The sequence below is a fragment of the Sciurus vulgaris genome (genome assembly GCF_902686455.1).
Source record: "Sciurus vulgaris genome assembly, chromosome: 18".
NCBI classification, from domain to species: domain Eukaryota; kingdom Metazoa; phylum Chordata; class Mammalia; order Rodentia; family Sciuridae; genus Sciurus; species Sciurus vulgaris.
Window position 1 is genome coordinate 15,592,379 of NC_136479.1, and position 19,063 is coordinate 15,611,441.

The 19,063-nt window shown below is 37.1% G+C and overlaps 2 protein-coding genes across 2 annotated transcripts in view; one reads left to right on the plus strand and one right to left on the minus strand.

The window, feature by feature from the left end:
* The window catches only part of DNAH3 (dynein axonemal heavy chain 3), a 463,090-nt gene that overhangs the window by 331,559 nt on the left and 112,468 nt on the right, over positions 1-19,063 (minus strand). The window lies entirely within an intron of this gene.
* LOC306649530 (phospholipid-transporting ATPase ABCA3-like) overlaps positions 1-19,063 on the plus strand; it is a 119,975-nt gene that overhangs the window by 37,448 nt on the left and 63,464 nt on the right. Inside the window, exons 11-16 of the mRNA XM_079120538.1 lie at positions 6,645-6,826; positions 8,547-8,681; positions 14,771-14,900; positions 17,342-17,496; positions 17,696-17,851; positions 18,088-18,298. Coding sequence (XP_078976664.1) covers positions 6,645-6,826; positions 8,547-8,681; positions 14,771-14,900; positions 17,342-17,496; positions 17,696-17,851; positions 18,088-18,298 — 969 coding nt within the window. The remainder of the gene's footprint in view (positions 1-6,644; positions 6,827-8,546; positions 8,682-14,770; positions 14,901-17,341; positions 17,497-17,695; positions 17,852-18,087; positions 18,299-19,063) is intronic.

Below are 19,063 nucleotides of genomic sequence, written 5' to 3' on the forward strand. Positions count from 1 at the left end.
TCTGCATGAGACATACGAGGCTGCTGTCAGTGTAACATGGCATATAGTTTTATAGAAAATTTGGTTTTTGTAAGTAGAAGTACACTCTAAAATGATAAATAGATAGTATAATAAGTATTTAAACCAGTAACTGTCAAATATTATGTACTATACATAATTGTATGTGTTGTACTTTTATATGGTGGCAGGTTTGTTTGGGCTGGCATCACAACACATGAGTGATGAGTTGCCCTATAGGTTATGACCACTATGGAACTGCTAGGTGAGAGCAATTTTTCAGCTACATTTTGATCTTATGGGAACAGCATTACCTATGCAGTCTACTTTTGACCAGAACATCGACCCATTGTACTGTGGCATATGATGGTATTTTTCAGTTAGAACAAACATGAAATGAGCTTATCCTTTACACATTGTTTTTGTAGGCATATCATAAGGGTAAATTTCTTGAAGTGGTCCTGGAGTATTATTTGTAGGATGCTTTTTTTTTTTTTTTTTAACTACAAATTGGACTCATTTAATAGGCATGGAAATATTCAGGGTGTTTATCCTCCTTGAATGAGTTTTAATAGCTTGTGTTTTTTATAGAATTTGTCCATTACAAATAAGAGGTCAGAATTATTGACATCAAGGTTTTCATCATATTCCTTTATTATCTTTTCCCCAGGTCTTTTGAAATATTATTAAAATTTATATTCAGTAAAATTGCCCTTTGGGGTGTAAAGTTCTATGAATTTAAGCTCCTGTCTAGACAAGCGTAACTATCACAATAATCGGGGCACAAACCTCCCTCAGTCCGGACGACTCCCTGTGCTGCCCTTTTGTTATCACACATCTCCTTAACCCCCAGTACCTGGCAACCACGGATCTGTTCTCCATCCCTGTAGTTTTACTTTTCCCAGAAGTCATACAAATGGAATGGTACACTCTATGAACCTTTGCTCTGGCTTATTCCATTAAGCATAAGGCATTTGTTCTTCTCTGTATCAGTAGTTCATTTTGTTATATTGCTGAGCTGTCAATTGATTAGGGATCTTATTTATATCAGTTTCCCCATTTCTGCAAAAAGGGCTGTTGGGATTTTGACAGGTATTCTATTGAGTCTGTAGACTGTATTGGGTAGTATTGCCAATATGACACAGGTCATATTGCCACCTATCTAGGTCTTTAATTTATTTCAGCAATGTGCTGTAGCAGCAGGCTTGCATTTCTTGTTTAAATCTGTCTCTAACCCCATGCTGTTCTTTTGATGACTTTGTAAATGGAATTGTTCTCTTAATTTCCTTGTTCACTGTAGTGTTCTATTCTAATTTATTTATTGTCTAATGATCTCATATCCTGTAACTTGCTGAAGTTGTTTGTTAGCTCTAACAGGTTTTTTTTTTAATTGCAAATTCTTTTCTTAACCACTGGATATTAATTATACAGAATAGTTGGATTTCATGGTAGTGTATTCATACATGCATATAACATAATTTGATAATTTCACTTCTCAGTACTTTTTATTACCCTCTCCTCCCTCCACCCCCAATTCCCTTCTACTACACTAATGGTCTTCTACACTTATAATGACTTTTTATTTTATTTTTCTCCCTGTCAGCTTCCACATATGTGAGAAAACATGCAAAACTAGACTTTCAGAAAGAGTGTGGCTTATTTTACTTAACACAATTATTTCCAGTTTCATTTATTTTTCTGCAAATGGCATAATTTAATTCTTCTTTATGGCTGACTGAGTACAACTTCATTGCATGTGTGTGTGTGTATGTCACATTTTATTCATTCATCTGTTGACAGACACCTAGACGGATCCCATAATTTGTCTATTGTGACTTGTGCCATGATAAATGTAGGTGTGCACATATCTCCAAAAGTATGCTGACTTTAATTCTTTCAGATAAATATTAAGGAGGGGAAAGCTGGAGACATATGATAGTTCTATTTTTAGTTTTTTGAGGAACCTCCATAATGTTTTCATATTGTCTTTACTAATTTAAATATCCCCCAACAGCATGTAAGACTTTCTGTTCCCCCACATCCTTGCCAGCATTTACTATTATGTGTGTTCTTAATGATTTCCATTATGACTGAAGTAAGATGGAATCTCAGTGTAGTTTTGATTTGCATTTCTCTGACAGCTAAGATGTTGAGTTTTTTAATATACTTGTTGGTTATTTATACTTCTTCCTTTGAGAAGTATCTATTCAGTGCATTTGCCCATTCACTGAATAAGTTATTTGGCTTTCTGGTTCCCACGTGAAACCACATGGTCCCATCTCTGGCCTCGGAGGGCAGGTTTCCTGATCGTTCGATTTCAGAGAGTGGGTCCTACTCTCCTCCCTGAGTCAGGGATTGTATCAGAGGCAAAATGGTCTCATGAGGCCATCACCTGCCCAGGCAATACAGGGGCAAAGATATGAATATGCTTGGGTTTCTGGCTCCCCATGCGGTACAGTCTTAAACAACAGGACCGTTCTCAAGATAGCTCTTGACTCTGTAACCACTCCGAGTTCAGTAGGAGATGCAGTGAACCTAAACCTAAACCTAGCTTGCTGTTTGTTCAGACTCTAGGTCTTTTATTTATTTAGGCTGTATGTCGGCAAGTTGAAAGTTTCTGCACTAAGCTAGGACTCTCTCTCTTTCACCTTCACCTTATCAGAGGGAAGGATGTCCCTCTACTAGCTGTGGTGCCAGTTGTTCTCCATAGTTCTTCAAATTCAGATATAATCCTATAATATAGTTCTGGGATAGGTCAAAAAGTTAGTTGTTAAATTTAGTAAACTAACTATAACCTGAAGTGAGGGGTAAAAGAGGGGAGGAAGAAAGATTGAGCAAAAAAGAGAGGGAAAGAGAGACAGAAAGGAAGAAAGAAAGAAAGTGAGACAGAGAAAAGACTTACAAGAATAATTTACACTAAGGTAGAAAGGAGAAATAGATGAATGGTGTGTATTTGAGGTAGTAGCAAATAATGCAAGAGAATAAGTAGGAGTAAGAAAAGCAAGTATAAACTAGAAGTAGGATAACAAAGATAGGAAGATTGATTCCAATTAATGCTTTAAACCGTTGGATGAAATACATTCAGATGGGTTCAAAGTACAATGTTGGCTGTTGGGTTAGCATTTATGGTTCAAGTTGAAGAGTCATTTTTATGATCAAAGTTGACATTAGCGTTGTTTATAATAAAGCCTGTCAAGGTGAAGAAAATTCTTGTGTGAATCTTGTTTTTGATTTTGACTTTTTTTTTGTTTGTTTGTGGTGCTGGGGATTGAACCCAGGACCTTGTGCTCAAGAGGCAAGCACTCTACCAACTGAGCTATATCCACAGCCCCTTGATTTTTATTTTATTGCAGTTTGGACATTTAGCAGATGTCTATCAGTCTTTGGCTGTGGCTCTCTCCCAAGTCGCGGGGGCAGAGGAGCCAATTCCATAGCTGCTGTGAACCTCCAGCCAGCAGCTTCTGGTTTGTCAGCTCAGGGACCTGCAGCTGACTGCTCAGAGGGTACAGTGCTGTGGCATGGCTGCTTCTATTGTGTGCAGGAGTTCAAGATGCAGGCTCTGCAGTGTCCCTGTGATTTCTGTGGGTCACTGTGTGCCTGCTCCCCTCTACTGAATCCTTTTTAAGGTATTGAATATCCTGGTGGCTGTCTGTGAGTGCACAAAATCTGGTTGTTGTGTGTTTCCCGTGTCCCCCCCCCCCCCCCCCCCCCCCGCCCCCTTCTCTCGTTAGTTTCAGGGTTATGGAACTCTGAGCTTTTTTTCTACTCTGGTAACCCATCCTCCAGTCTCCCCAGATCTCAGACTTCTTAATATTGAGCCTTCAAGCATGAATTTTGTCACCCACTCTCAATTCTGCTTTTTCTTTGCTGCCTCCTCTCTGTGCTGAGACTAAACTCTGCTGCCTCCTCTCTGTGCTGAGACTAAACTCCAGCAGTTTAGGCTCTGGTTAAATAGTTTCTCTCAGGGATAGCCTGGCTACGAATAGATTTCTCTAGCAAATTTCAAAATGGTTTATTTTCCTTTTGAAATTCTGTGAATAACCAAGAAGAATTTCTCTCTGATACTTATGTTTAGAAGTTGGTAGTGCTCTTGGAGGTGAAACTCACAAAAGTACTGGAGCTCTCCATGAATTGGTTGCTCTAGAAGACTCACTACCTAGATAACTTCTGCCATCTTCCTCTTCTCCTCCAGGCAAGCCCTGCCTGTTTATTGTTTATTTTGTTGCTTGTGCTTTTTGACCTGACAAATGCAAAATAATCATTGTCCATGTTAATCTCTTGGAGATTCTCTTTTTATTATTTTTCTTTAGGAATTTTATGGCTCACATTTAATTCATTTTGAACTGATTTGTGTGTGTGTGTGTGTGTGTGTGTGTGTAACTCATGCAAAAGATGAGTTCAATTTCTTTTGCATGTGGACAGCCAATTTTTCTAGTACCACTTATCAAAGAGACTATCTTCCTCCATTGTGTAATCTTGGCACTTTTGTTAACAGTTAGTTGATCCTCATGTATATATTTATTTCTGGGCTTTCTATCCTGTTTTGTAGTTAGTATATCTGTTTTTATGCCAATACCATACTCTTTTGGGTTTTGTAGCTTTGTAAAATAGTTTGAAATCAAGAAATTTGATGCTTCCAGCTTTACTTTTCTTTCCTCAAGATTGCTTTCGCTGACTGAGGTCCTTGGTAGCAAATGCTGCTATGGTCTAATTGGTCTTCCTTTCCCCTGTGGGTGATGCTGCAGATGAGACCTTCTTTAGACCATGGTGCCAGTCTGGAAGGTGCAGGTCACACACATGCAGTGGTGCAGCACCAAGGCCAGGTCATCTGTGTGTGTATGGTAACATCAGGATGAGAGGTGTACATGCAGCAGTCAGTATGGGTGCAGGCATGCTTTTGGCAGCATCCGTCTGCAGTTCAGGTATAAACTAGGTGCACAATGGTGGTGCTGGGATGGTGGGGGTTGCAGCAAGTCAAGCCCTGTGGAGGTGGGTAGTGTCTTCTGCTCAAGGGGAGTACGGCAGCATAGATTGGGCAGTTCTGTCAGCTGGGGCCAGCATTAGTGAAGATTGTGGGGGCTCTCAGTGTGAGAGCTACAGGTGTCTACTATGCAAGCATGCCGACTGGGCTCCTTGGTGATGAAAGCTACTGGGGCTCTTTTTGTCTCCTTTTTCATTATGGGAAAAGGTTGCAGCTGAGGGTTATCTTTTTTGGCACCAAGGTGTGCTTGGTTGGGGATGGGATAAAGCAGGTAAGGTATGTTTCCTGTGCCTTTCTTTGTGGTAAACCTGAGTTCTAGAGTTTCACTAGTTTGCTACTGCCTCTTCATTGTGCTCTGAAGGTCTGTTCAGTCTCTTTTATTTGGAGATCAGTTATTAAAATGCCATCATTGTGGATGAATGCAGGCTGGGACTGCCAAGAATGCTGTCTTGCTCCACTCTTAGAATGTAAAATTCTTGGTCTGATAATCCCAACATTTCTTCCACATCTGACTGTGACTGATGGCTGCTCAGTAACTTTAAACTGTGTTATTTAGTATGCCTTAATATCTTGTTAAGTGGTTGGCATGATGCGCTGGCTAGAAGGAACCACAGTAGACATGATAATGTATGGTGAAGACAAGAGCAGCACCATGGATCCCGTAACCAGTCTCCAGCCTTCTATGAGCTGGTGACCTTGGATTATGGACCTCATGTGGCTTTTTGCTTTCTTACCCCTTTTATGTCTGACATCATGATTAGAGTGGGCTACAGTTCATTATTTCCCTTCTTCCACACAGGTTAAAACTCCAGCAGTTTAGGCTCTGGTTAAATAGTTTCTCTCAGGGATAGCTTGGCTACGAATAGATTTCTCTAGCAAATTTCAAAATGGTTTATTTTCCTTTTGAAATTCTGTGAATAACCAAGAAGAATTTCTCTCTGATACTTATGTTTAGAAGTTGGTAGTGCTCTTGGAGGTGAAACTCACAAAAGTACTGGAGCTCTTCATGAATTGGTTGCTCTAGAAATTTTAACTCTCAATACTACTTACAATGAATCTCTAAAAATTCACCAAATATTGGCTTATATTTTCTTACCCCCGCCCCCCCTTGAGGTTTGTACTCAGAGGTTTATACTCTAGTAAATTAGGATTTTCTGTAACTCTCTTTCTCCAATTTGGGGGTAAGCAGTTTACCCTGATGGAGTTATTGAGTTTTAGTTAGTTCAGCTTTGTATAGAGTGGTGATTTCTAGTCCTTAAGTGCTGGACTGGAAAACAGAAGTTGGAACTTTATTTTTGTTGCTGATGAATATATTTACAAATTTATATCTTTTCCTGGTTATTTCAAGTAAGATTAGCCTCAGAGAGAATAGAGGAATAGGGCTACCTTGCAACCTATGGCTCTGCTTACTTTTTTTTGTAATTATTTTTGTTTACCACTATTAACTTTTAGTTGGGATTGGTGTAGAGAAAGCCTTCTTACATCATTATATATTTTTCTCTTGGACAACTTGAATTTAAAGATATCAGTAAATAGCAGAGAGAGAGAACCTGTCTCCAGAGAATACCAATGCATTTTTTCCTTATTATTTAATCATGAAGCAGTTGGATGACTTTTTCCAGTCGCTAATGGACATCTGAAGTAACTGTCTCCTGTTATGTTTCAGGGTTCGGCGCTCGGTGGAACAGCTTCTTCTCACAAGTGAGCCCAGATGATGACTTAACTCTGGCCCATGTTATGGGGACATTTTTAATTGATGCTTGCCTTTATGCCCTTGTGGCCTGGTATGTAGACGCTGTCTTTCCAGGGAAGTATGGTGTGCCCAAGCCGTGGAACTTTTTCTTGCAGGTGAGTTCTAAGGCCTGTTATTTAGAGAAACCCCAGCCCTCTTGTACCTCATTTGTAGACAAGTGAACACAATTATGTTTGACATCCTCACCTGGTGCTTTAGCCTTGTTATGCTAATACTTATTTTCCCTCCTTGACTAAAGCCGTTACAAGCTAACTTTTAACACATATGATATAATAACTTTTTTTTTTTTTTCCCCAAAAGAAGCCCAATTTGAATGAATACACAGTGGTTTGGTGGTTTCCTCATAGACTCTAGGGATAAATTATGCCATTCATCTTTTATTTTTTTCTTTTTAATTGACATAATAATTGTGCACATTTATGGGAAACAGTGTAATAATTCAATACATATATAACATGTAATGATGAAATCATAATAATTAGTATTTTTATCTCCCAAAACATTTATTTCTTTGTTTTGAGAACCTTTGAACTCCTTTTAGTTCTTTATAAAGTATGCAATAGATTACTATAAACTATGTTCATTCTGCTATGCTGTAGAACACTAGAACTTATTTCTTCTGTCTACCAGTATTGGGGACCTGTTATCTGACCTTCTCTTCTCTCCCCAAATTTTTTCTAGCTTCTAGTGACCATTATGCTAATCTCTACTTCTATGAAATCAACTTCTTTTTAGCTTCCACATATTACTGAAAATACATGACATTTGTCTTTTTGTGCCTGGCTTATTTTACTTAAGATAACATCCTCCATTTCTACCCACATTGTCAGAAATGACAAGATTTCATTCTTTTTACCACTGAATAACATTACATCATGAATAAACAACATTTTCTTCATCTATTCATCCATCAGTGGAAAGCTTGGTTGCTTCCATATCTTGGATAATGTCCTGTAGTAAAAATGAAAGTGAAGGTATTTTTTGGATATACTGGTTCATTTTTATTGGATCTATGCCCAGTACTGGGATTGGTTAATCATATGTAGTTCTGTTGCTTTCCATAATGCTACACTAATTTAGGTTCCCAAAAATACTGCATGGGAATTTCTTTTTCTCTGCCTATGCAGCAGCATTTTGTTATTTTTGAACTTACAGTAATATCCACGTTCATGTGAGATGATGTCTCCTTGTTTCAATCTGCACTTTCCATATGGAACATTTTCGTTGACCATCTTAAAGGCTTAATAGATTATTTAAAATTCTTCATCCAATATATAATTAAGTGAAACAGGGTACTTTCCCGTTATTACCTTAGTGGTAAAGAAGAAAATGACTGTTTAGTATAGTTTGTGCTAGTGTTTTGATTTGTGTTAAGGCACAGTAGTTTTACCTACCATTGCTTTTATACAGTCAATGAAAATGTCAACACAGTAGAAAAGACAACTAATGTATTTTTAAAAATACTTTATGAACATAATTTTGGCCTCATAGACTCATTGAAAGGCTCTTGGGATATTCAGAAATCTATAGGTCACACATTCAAATAGAGAGACCTCACTCAGAGTGACATCATGCTTTCTACTCTGCCATTTTGAGGTGACTTCTTTGTGTCTCTCTTCATATATGGCAGCATTTTAAATAGCATGTTTGTTCTTTGGTTATGTTTTGTTTTAGGAGTTAATATTATAAACAATTCACTTCCAAATTTAGTTTCATGTTATCTGCTATAACCTATCTCAAAACCAGAGTGATATGAGCCAAAGAGTTTTCAAGTCTTCATTTTTCAGGGACATTGTGATGTTTTTGTTATTTTAGAAATCCTACTGGTTTGGGGAACCAGCATTAGAGAGTAGAGAAATTAGCCAAATTTCTGATATATTGTCAAGTGATTATATTGAAGCTGAACCTATTGGTTTACCAGTTGGAATCAGAATTCAACACTTGCGCAAGGTATTGTTTTACAAGTTTCTGTTTCTTGATAGACTTAGAAGTTAATATACTATATGTAAAATGTTTGTCATGGCTGTAACTCCATTCTATGTTAATTTAAGGTTTCAGTCAGCATGTTTGCTTTCTTTGACAAACTAAATGTGAAATGTATGCAAGTAAGGCAAAAATCCATGTTTTATTGCTCTCCTTTCTTCAGAATAGAATCCAGCTTTGTATAAATAATGTCTTTCCTAATTCTCCATTATAAAGGGTAGAGTCTGGTTGGAATTGTTATCATTAGATATGTAATTTGAATTAGTTTCTGTTCACAATTGTGATTTTATTTCCTCTATGCGTTGTGTGTTAGGTTAACTGCCCTCTCTTCTGTCCAAGTTTTTGCAAAAAGTTATTCACAGGTACTTCATTTCATCTGATCAATTGCTGGCATGTATTATCATGTAACCCATTTGTCTGCTGGCATTCTCTTTCTCCTCAAGGGACTACTTAAACTTAACTTAAAACTTTAATTTCACAATTTGTGGCAATTAAAATCTTTACAATTTCTGCTGATTATGAGTTCAGGGTGTGTTTGGAGTTGTTTATGCTGTCATGGTTTCTTTGCCTCCAGCATACTGCATGCTGGTTTTGTTTTGATCACATAAGTGCAGGTGTAAAATTTAGCTTTTTCACTGATTTTCTTGGGAAATCTATTTATACCAACGGTTTTCTTACCATTTTTGACTTATATAGATTGGAACTATCAAGGAAAATATCAGCTGTCCCTTTCTCTAGCTGTACTCGCCCATCTCCTTGCCTGTCCATTTTTAAATTTTTCTTTGAGATTGACCTGAGTCTCTCCTCTAAGATTTAGGGCAGTTTACCTCTTCCGATGTTGCTCCCTGGCGAGCAACAAGGTCCACCTGAGGAGAATACAGGCCGAGCAGGCTGATGAGTGTCTGCGGCAATGGAAACACACCAGAACCGGGAGGGAGGTCTGTCAGCGCAGGAAGCACAGCAGGAACTCATTTATTGAGGAAGTTACACAGCTTTTATGTGGGGTGGGGACTAGGTGGGAACCAATCAGCTTAAAGGTCAGCAAGGGTCGGGGAATTCCTGAGGGCGAGAGCCCCAGAGGATGATATGGCAAGCACGAGCTGATCACGTTCTCGGAACTGTTGCTAACCAATCCCTGATAGTAGGGGGTAGAGATAAGCAGGCCAATCAGGGAGTTACACATAACTGGTTGCTCGGTAAGAACACATTTTTCAGTTTCCGGGGGAGAGTGGCAGTACAAAGAAGTCCAGGTAAACTGTTGGTGGGTCAGGCAGTGCCACGTATGAGGAAGAAGTTGCCATGAGGGTGCAGCCACCATTATAGAGGGTGTCCCCTATATTCCGAGATCTTTCTCCCAGGTTTGAATATCCAGACTCAAGAGCGCTCAGCAGGACAAAGGATCTTACATGTACCATTACATGTTCACTTAAAAATCCAACAACTAGTTTATGAGACTGTTACTTTCTAGAAGCTGATCGGTACTATGGATAGAGCACTGAACAAGGCTGATAAAATTATTTTTCTTTTAAAGGAGATGTAAACAAGCATTATTTATGAACACTCTGGTTCCAAGTAGGTTGGAGAATGTCATGGGAATCAAATACAGAAATAAAAAAATTGAAGCTAGATGGATTATATTCGTCAGGCAGTTGTAGAAGCACTTGATTATCTTCAATTCCCAAGCATGAGCAACTTTCTAAACCAAACTTAGGATCCTGGCCATTTTTTCCCTTGGAACTGTTTTGCTGATTCTAACCATGGACTGAGGATCAGGCCTCCAAACAATTTTCTGAAAAGGGAGGCACTTGAAGCTTTTGGTGATCATAGTTGACTAGCATGACAGTCACCATTTCACAATTTGTGGCAAATTTAAACTCAAACATAGCCTCATTTATTGACAAAAGAGGCAGTTAGCTAGGGAAGAGTAAAAGAAAAATAATTAGAAAGTCTCAAATGTTTGTTAAAGAAGAGAGGATGTTAGAAATTAGAACATATTTTGAAATGAATAACATGAAACAAAATATATGAAACTAAATCCAAAGAAAGAAGGAAGGCAATGTAAGGGAAAACTAAACATCACAGATAAAGAAAGAAGATATAAAAGAAAGAAAAATCAACATAAGTCATTTATCTGGAAAGATCAACACAATGGATATATCCTAAAAAGACATTCAAGGAAAAAACCAAAAATTGTGAATATTAAGTTTGAAAAATGGAAGATGCAGCGGATCTTTCAAACATTAAAAAATAAAGTATTAGAAAAATCATGCAAATATATTTGATAACTCTCTGAAAGGTAATAATAAACTTGAAAACATGACTTATCGAAAGCATAGAAAAAAGAAAAATATATCTTATATAATAAAAAATTTCATTTAGAAAAACAACTGAATTGCTTAGCACAGTTAGCCTCACTTGTGAATTCTTCCTTATAGTTAAACAACTAGTTAAGAAACCCTTACAAGATTACTATATGTTCTTTGTAAAGTTTTGTAAGTTTTTTATAGATTTTGGAGATTAGTGCTCTATCTGAAGTACATGTAGATTTTCTCCCACTCTGTAGGCAGTCTTTTCACATTATTGATTGTTTCCTTTACTGAGAAAAAAACATTTTTAGTTTGAATCCATCCCATTCATTGATTCTTGCTTTCAATTCTTGTGCTCTGGGAGTATTGTTAAGGAAGTCTGGTCCTAAGCCAACATGAAGAAGATTTGGGCCTACTTTTTCTTCTGTTTGGTGCAGGGCCTCTGGTCTAATTCCTAGGTCCTTGATCCATTTTGGGTTGAGTTTTGTGCAGGGTGAGAGATAGGGGTTTAGTTTTATTCTGTTGCATATGGATTTCCAGTTTTCCCAGCACCATTTGTTGAAGAGGCTATCTTTTCTCCATTGTATGTTTTTGTCATCTTTGTCTAGTATGAGGTAACACTATTTATGTGGTCTGTGTCTATTTAAATGGACTAAGGAACTGGGCAGACACTTCACAGAAGCAGATATACAAGCAATCAACAAATATATGAAAAAGTGTTCAACATCTCTAGTAATTATATAAATGCAAATCAAAACCACTCAGATTTTATCTCACTCCAATTAGAGTGACTATTATCAAGAATACAAGCAATAATAGGTGTTGGTGAGGATGTGGGGAAAAAGGCACACTCGTACATTGCAAATTGGTGCAGCCACTCTGGAAAGCAGTATGGAGATTCCTTATAAAACTTGAAATGGACCCACCATTTGACCCAGTTATCTCATTCCTCAGTTTATACCCCAAGGACTTAAAATCAGCATACTATAGTAATGCAACCACATCAGTGTTTATAGCAGCTCAATTCACAAAGACTAGATTGTAGAATCAACCTTGATGTCCTTCAGTAGATGAATGGATAAAGAAACTATGATATATAATATACATAATGGAATATTAATCAGCCATGAAGAAAAATAAAATAATGGCATTTGCAGGTAAATGAATGGAGTTGGAGAATATCATGCTAAGCAAAATAAGCCAATTGCAAATAAAACCAAAGGCCAAATGTTTTCTCTGATTAGTGAATGATAGTACACAACAGGGGATGGGGAGGAGGTAAGGAAAGAATGAAGGAATGTTGGATTGTGTAGAGGGAATTGAGGGGTGGGGAGGGAGTGGGGGGAGGAAAGATGGTGGAATGAGACAAACATCATTACCCTATGTACATGTATGATTACACAAACGTTGTGAATCTACATTGTGTACCACCAGAGAAATGAAAGTTGTACCCCAGTTATGTACAATGAATCAAAAAATGATCACTATTTATGAGCATAAATATAAAAATTTTAGGCAAAATATTAGCAAATGTAATTTATCAATATATAAAATGGATATTACATGGTGACAGGGGAGTACCTATCAGGAATACAAGGTTTGCTTAAAATTTAAATTTCAATTAGTTAATTCACCACTGGAAAAGAAGGGTAGACATCACATTAGATATAAAATACATTTAATATAATTAAGCATACATGCCTATTTTAAATATAAAGCAGTTAGCAATGACGATTAGAAAGCAATCTCTTTTTATTCTACTGGAATACATGTAACATGAAATGTATTATTCTAGCCATTTTAGAGTGTATGATTCAGTGACATTTAGTACAGTCACGGTGTTTTGCAACCATGACCACTTGAATGTGGACATTTCAGTCACCCCCATGAAGCAAGCATTCACCACTTTTCCCTTCCCCCTGACCTTGGAAAACACTAATCTGCTTTCCTCTATGGATTTTCCTATTATAGATATTTTGTATAAATGGAAAAATAAAATGAGGTCTTTGGTGTCTCACTGTTTTCACTTAGCATATTTCCAAGGTTCATTCATGTTACAGCACTTTTGTACTTCCTTAAAAGCTATTAATATTGATCATCTTTCCATGTTCTTTGGTCATTTCCCACATCGTCTTTGGATTAACATCTAATCAAGTACTTTGCCAGTTTTTGATTGGGCCATCTTCGTGTTGTTGAGTTGTAATTGTTTTTCATGTGTTGTGAATGCTACACCATTATCAGATTTATAATTTGCAAATATTTCCTCCTGTTCTAGTAGGTTATCTTTTCTTTCTTTTTTAAAAAATTTTTTTTAGTTGTAGATGGACACGATACCTTTTTTTTTTTTTTTTTTTTTTTTTTTTTTGCTTATTTATTTTTATGTGGTGCTGAGGATCAAACTCAGTGCCTCACACATGCTAGGCAAGCACTCCCACTGAGCCACAACCTCAGCCCCTTTTCTCTCTCTTAATAGATCCTTAGAAACATTTTTCTTCTCACCCTGTTAGGCTCTGATGAAGACAGATATTTCTTCAATGACAGGCATTTTGTTTTATAGAGAACAGAATACTCTTTACCTGCTTGCTGGAAACAGGAGAGGTTTCTTTCCCCCTGATCTTCACCATGAGAAACCATTAGGGTTCTTGGCAGTTAAGCTCAGGAAAGTGTGCAGACCTCCTTAGACAGAGCCCACAGGAATATTTAGTTCTTGAATTAGTTTACACAAAGTCTCCAGCAATTTGTCGATTACCATTTACACGTTCCTAAAAATTGCTGGCCCTAGTGGCCTGTATTCTCAGTCAGCTGTGATTCCTTTGTATTTACCTGCCTCTTCAGTTTTGATGCATCAGTTTCCCTTGTGACCTCAATTTTCTCATAGATCTAAGAAGAAGTGATGATTTTCGATTTTTTCAGCTTTTTTTCCCTAACAGTGAGAATGAGCGTGACCACTTCCAGTATCTTTATATGTTGGAGTAGACTGTTAATATCAGTTAAACTTGTAGCTTTAAAAGTATGATTTGAGAGAACCTTATGACTTCCTTATATGAAGTGACATCTTCAGCTAGTGTTTATTACAATATCTAATCATATTTTGGTATGTTTCTACATATGTGCATGCTTGTATATTTTTCTGTTTCTTCTAGTGTAGGTGCCATGTCTGTCTTGTTCATAAATGCATTCATAGTACTTTACACAGTTTATGCCACAGAACAATCATGTGATGATTACTTTTTGAATAAATGAATGAATTGATCAGCAGTGATTAGTGACTGATGAGTTTTAGTAGAGGAAATATAGAGTGATGTCTAAGGAAAGTCAATCCCAAGTTTCTGGTGTGTACATGTAGACAGATAATGGTGCCATTCCTGGAGATAAAGAACATAGCAGGAAGAGCACATTTTCAGGTGTGTTTATGAGTAGAGTTTGGAGTGTTCATAGGACAATGAAGCATAATAGATTTCCAGCAGACAGACCTGCAACATAAAAAGATACTGAGTAGAGCAGACAGTGACTTCATCAATTTCAAGATGGTAACTGGAACAAAGGGTAACTGAATGAGATTGTTTTGGGGGAATTTGCAGACCTACTTGAAGGTCTATGCATATATCGCTTCTAAGTATTATTTATTTATTTCACAATTTTATCTATTGTATTTTAAAATTTTCTCCCATCCTTAATGATCTAACTAAAACGACTTGTCCTTCATAAATGATAGTAATAGATATAAAGTTAACATTTTCTTTTTTATAGGAATTCACATTTGGGGGTGCTACTGTAGTAGCAGTGAAGAATTTGTCTTTGAATTTCTATGAGGGACAGATCTCTGTTCTTCTAGGACCTAATGGAGCAGGAAAGACCACCACCTTGTCCATTCTTACAGGTGTGTATTCAGGGTCACCAATGGTACAGATCCAGTGGACCAGGCTCTGAGGCTTTATGTACATTCTTGATAGTGACATCATTGTTATTTAACTGATACATACATTTGCTGACTAATTCGTTCTCTTCTTAAAATACACATCATTTACTATAAAATTTAAAAGTTAGTGTTTCTTTTTGTATACTGGGAGCATTAAACTTAGTGGCACCATTCTGGTACCACTGCTTAGGGTACCATTCTTACTGACTGATAGAAGGGAGATGTACATTCCAAGGCTATTCAGACGAGAATGCAAAAAGACAGGGAATATTTTATGCCCAGAGAACAGAAAAGATTAAGAAGTGACAAGAATGGTTCTAGAGTATCAGGCAAAAGTCTAGAGCAAGACTGAGTTTCCCTTTGGAAGTCAACTGAATAGTCGTACTTTTGAGGCAAGAAGTGATGAAAAATAATTCTTATCTTCAAGTTCCTCCTGAACCTCAGTTATAATTCTGTTTTTTTAAGGAATTGCTTCATAATCAATGTCACATAATTGTTCGGTGAATCATTGCCATAGTTGTAATCAGCATAGTATCATCTACCATTGACTGAACATTTCTCCATGTGTTATTGTGAAGCACATTCCATTTTTATGTATGTTTGGAAGTTGTCCCAAAGATAATGGTCCCCAGATGTATATTCATATCCTAATCTTTGGAACCTGTGCTTGCTACATTATAAGACAAAGATTTTGCAAATATGATTTAGAAGTTAGATGGTCTTTCTGGCACCTTTAGTTTGGATTTTAAGCTTCTGGCTTCTAGAACTATAATAGAATAAATCACCAAGCTTGTGGTAATTTGTTATAGCAGCCATTGGAAACCAATATACTTGTAATCTAAAAACGCATCATGCACTCTTTTGTGTGCACGTATTTATAGCCTTCTCTTCCCTGGAATTGCCTAAACTTCACTCCACCTTTCGAAATACTCTGTTCTTGGCTAGACGTGGTGGTGCATGCTTGTAATTCCAGATGTTTGGAAGGCTGAAGCAAGAGGATTGCGAGTTCAAAGTCAGCCTCAGCATCTTAGTGAGGCCCTAAGTAACCCAGAGAGTGAGACCCTGTCTCTAAATAAAATATTAAAAAGGGCTAGGGATGTGGCTCAGTGGTAAAGAACCCCTGGGTTCAATCCCGGGTACAAAACAAAAAAGTACTCTCTTCTTTTATTAAAGTCTAGCTCAAAAACAACAGTGAGAATTAATAACCTTTATCTCTGTTTAGTAATCAGAATGCTCCATGTGACTAGAATAGTCCCTTACTGACAATAAGGGTTCAACAAATACATGTGTAATCAATTCCATCATGTACTACCATTGTTGAGTCATTTGCTTCCGTTTGAGATTTAAGTTGTTTGAGGCAAGAGTCGTGTCTTGTTAATTTTTCTAAGTGGTAATTTTCTTCATTGAGGCAAAATTCATGTAATATCAAAGTCACCATTTTAACCATTTTAAAGTATCCAATTAATTAACTTTGGTACCTGAAAAAGGAGCCACCATGCCTTAGCCATCACCTCCCAGTTTCCCATGTTTCCAGCCCATGACCACCAGCAATTTGATTTCAGCCTCTAGGGATTTGGCTGTTTTGAATATTTTATATAAGTGAAATCATTCAATATGTGAATTTGTGAGTGTGGCTTTGAATTCATGTCCAGTGTTCTTTTATTTTACCCTAAAGGAATCATTTTAGCATTTCTTGTTTGATAGGTCTACTAGTGTAGACCTTGCTGAGTTTTGGTTACACATGGATACCTTTAAAGTTTAGTTTCACTGGATATAGGCTTGTCCATGCCTTCTGTTCTTCATGACTTTTTCAGATAAATCAGCTGCCACTTATAAAGAATCTCTTGTACATCATGAATTACTTCCTTCTAGCTGCTTTCAAGATTCTTCTTTTTTATTAGCTCTTTTTAGTAATACATAAGGATTGAATATCATGAAATAATTGTCAGAGAGACATATGTGCTCCCATGTCTATTGCAGCACTGTTCACAATAGTGAAGAAATGGAAAACAGCCTAACTCTCCACCAACTGATGAATGGATGAAGAAAATGTGGTACACATGCTCAGCAGTGCTCAGGTCATGATGTGGTTCACATATGTTATCAAGTGGCAAATAGTAGTACTAGAACATTGGAGTGCAGCATATTCTTCAAACACTCATAGTGCTCAGTTATTTCAGATTACTTTGTACTCATTGAGAATATAAGGTTAAACAAAGAAAGGGAAGAGTTATTTCTTTTCCCATCACCAGATTATAATCATTGATATTTATCAGACGTCTTACATAGGAGATATTCCTAATTCTTTTCCATGATCTCTAAGTACACTGTGAAGTTCAGGTGCTAAAGAGCAGTGTCTCTTATTAAAGCTAAGGTCCTGTCATGTCTTTGCCTTGTTCTAGGTTTCTATCTTCCTACAAGCGGAAAGGTCTACATTAGTGGCTATGACATCTCAAAGGAGATGGTTGAAGTCAGGAAAAGCTTGGGCTTGTGCCCCCAGGATGATATACTGTTTCCAAAGTTGACAGTATCCGAACACCTTTATTTCTACTGCGTGGTATGTACTTTTCTCTCATTTTTTCCACGTATTTCCAGCGCTGTGACCAAGGACCAACAGCCTTACCTTTATTGGAAGTTCATTCTTTTATCAGAAAGGGAGGCAAAGAGAATGAAAAAAATGTGTCTAGATAACTGTGTTAGAAAGTTCTGTAAAAGCTAAGTTGGAAGACTATGTAAATTCTGATTTCTCGTTCTAGATAAAAGGAGTACCTCCCAAGAAGCGTACTGAAGAAATTAATAAAATGCTGACTGCTTTTGACCTGAAACACAAGCGTAATGAATTTTCAGGGAATCTGAGTGGAGGAATGAAGCGCAAGCTCTCTATCATGATAGCATTTGTAGGGGGCTCCAAGGTAAGTAACAGTCAAAATGAAACCCTGAAGAACTGATATGAATCCAACTGCCAAACGATAAGGTTCCCATTATTCATCTAGCTGATATAATGTTGTCATGGGTTTGACATTATTAATTTTGCAGCATTCTTATTGTTCTGGATTCTGATCTTAGCTTGAATATGTCCCCAAAGTTATCCCACAAGTAGCATAGCATGAGTTAAATATAATCTTAGAATTGATCTTCTGGTCTCTAGGTGGTGATCCTTGATGAGCCAACATCAGGCATGGATCCAATCTCAAGGAGAGCCACATGGAATCTCATTCAGCAGTATAAAGAGGACCGTACCATTTTACTGACCACGCATCACATGGATGAAGCTGACATCCTGGGTGACCGCATTGCCATCATGGTCTTGGGGACCCTGCAATGCTGTGGCTCTTCAGTATTCCTGAAAAAATTATATGGTCTCTCTCCTTGTGATCAATTTTTGGATGCTAGTGCCTTAATGATATTCTTCTAACATCATTTTCATCATGTTTTAATCTCTCTACAGACTTAATTTTATCCATTAGGTCTAACCTGTTTTGGTTGTTTTTCATGGTTCTTTGTAATGTAGATATAACCTACCTATTCAGTGATTTTTTTTATTCCTATTATGTCCCAATGAGTATATTCAGTTTGAAAGTGCTCTTTATTGATTCCACAAGCATCGTGTTTATTTCTTGCATATGGCTTCTGTTGAACTGGTAATTTGTCATAGGAATGAATTTATCCTGCCAGAAGATTTAGTAGGTAGAGTCATGGCTTCTAGGGCAGAAAGTCAGTGACTAGGTATCTGAACTTCTGTTTTTTCATTTTTCAAATCAATATCAAATCCCTAGTAAGTTAAAATACTCTCCAACTTATTTTCATGAAATATTACTGAAATGTGGCAGCTGATCAATCATAATTTATTGGGCAGGAAGTAAATGTATAGTGGAATAAAACATTCTTTTACATCAGTGGGCACATAGTTTGTTTAGTCAACAAGACTAATACATGAATAGCATTAGACAGTATATAATCGAGTTTTGAAATTACATGTTTCAATCAAGTAAGTGCTTCTAAATTGGAGGAGGATACAAATCAATGAGAATAGAGTCACTTCATTCCATTAATCTCTAATTTGGCATTTGAATTCATTCAACTCATCTTAATTATGTATCTTCTCTGAGTGAATTACTAGGTTT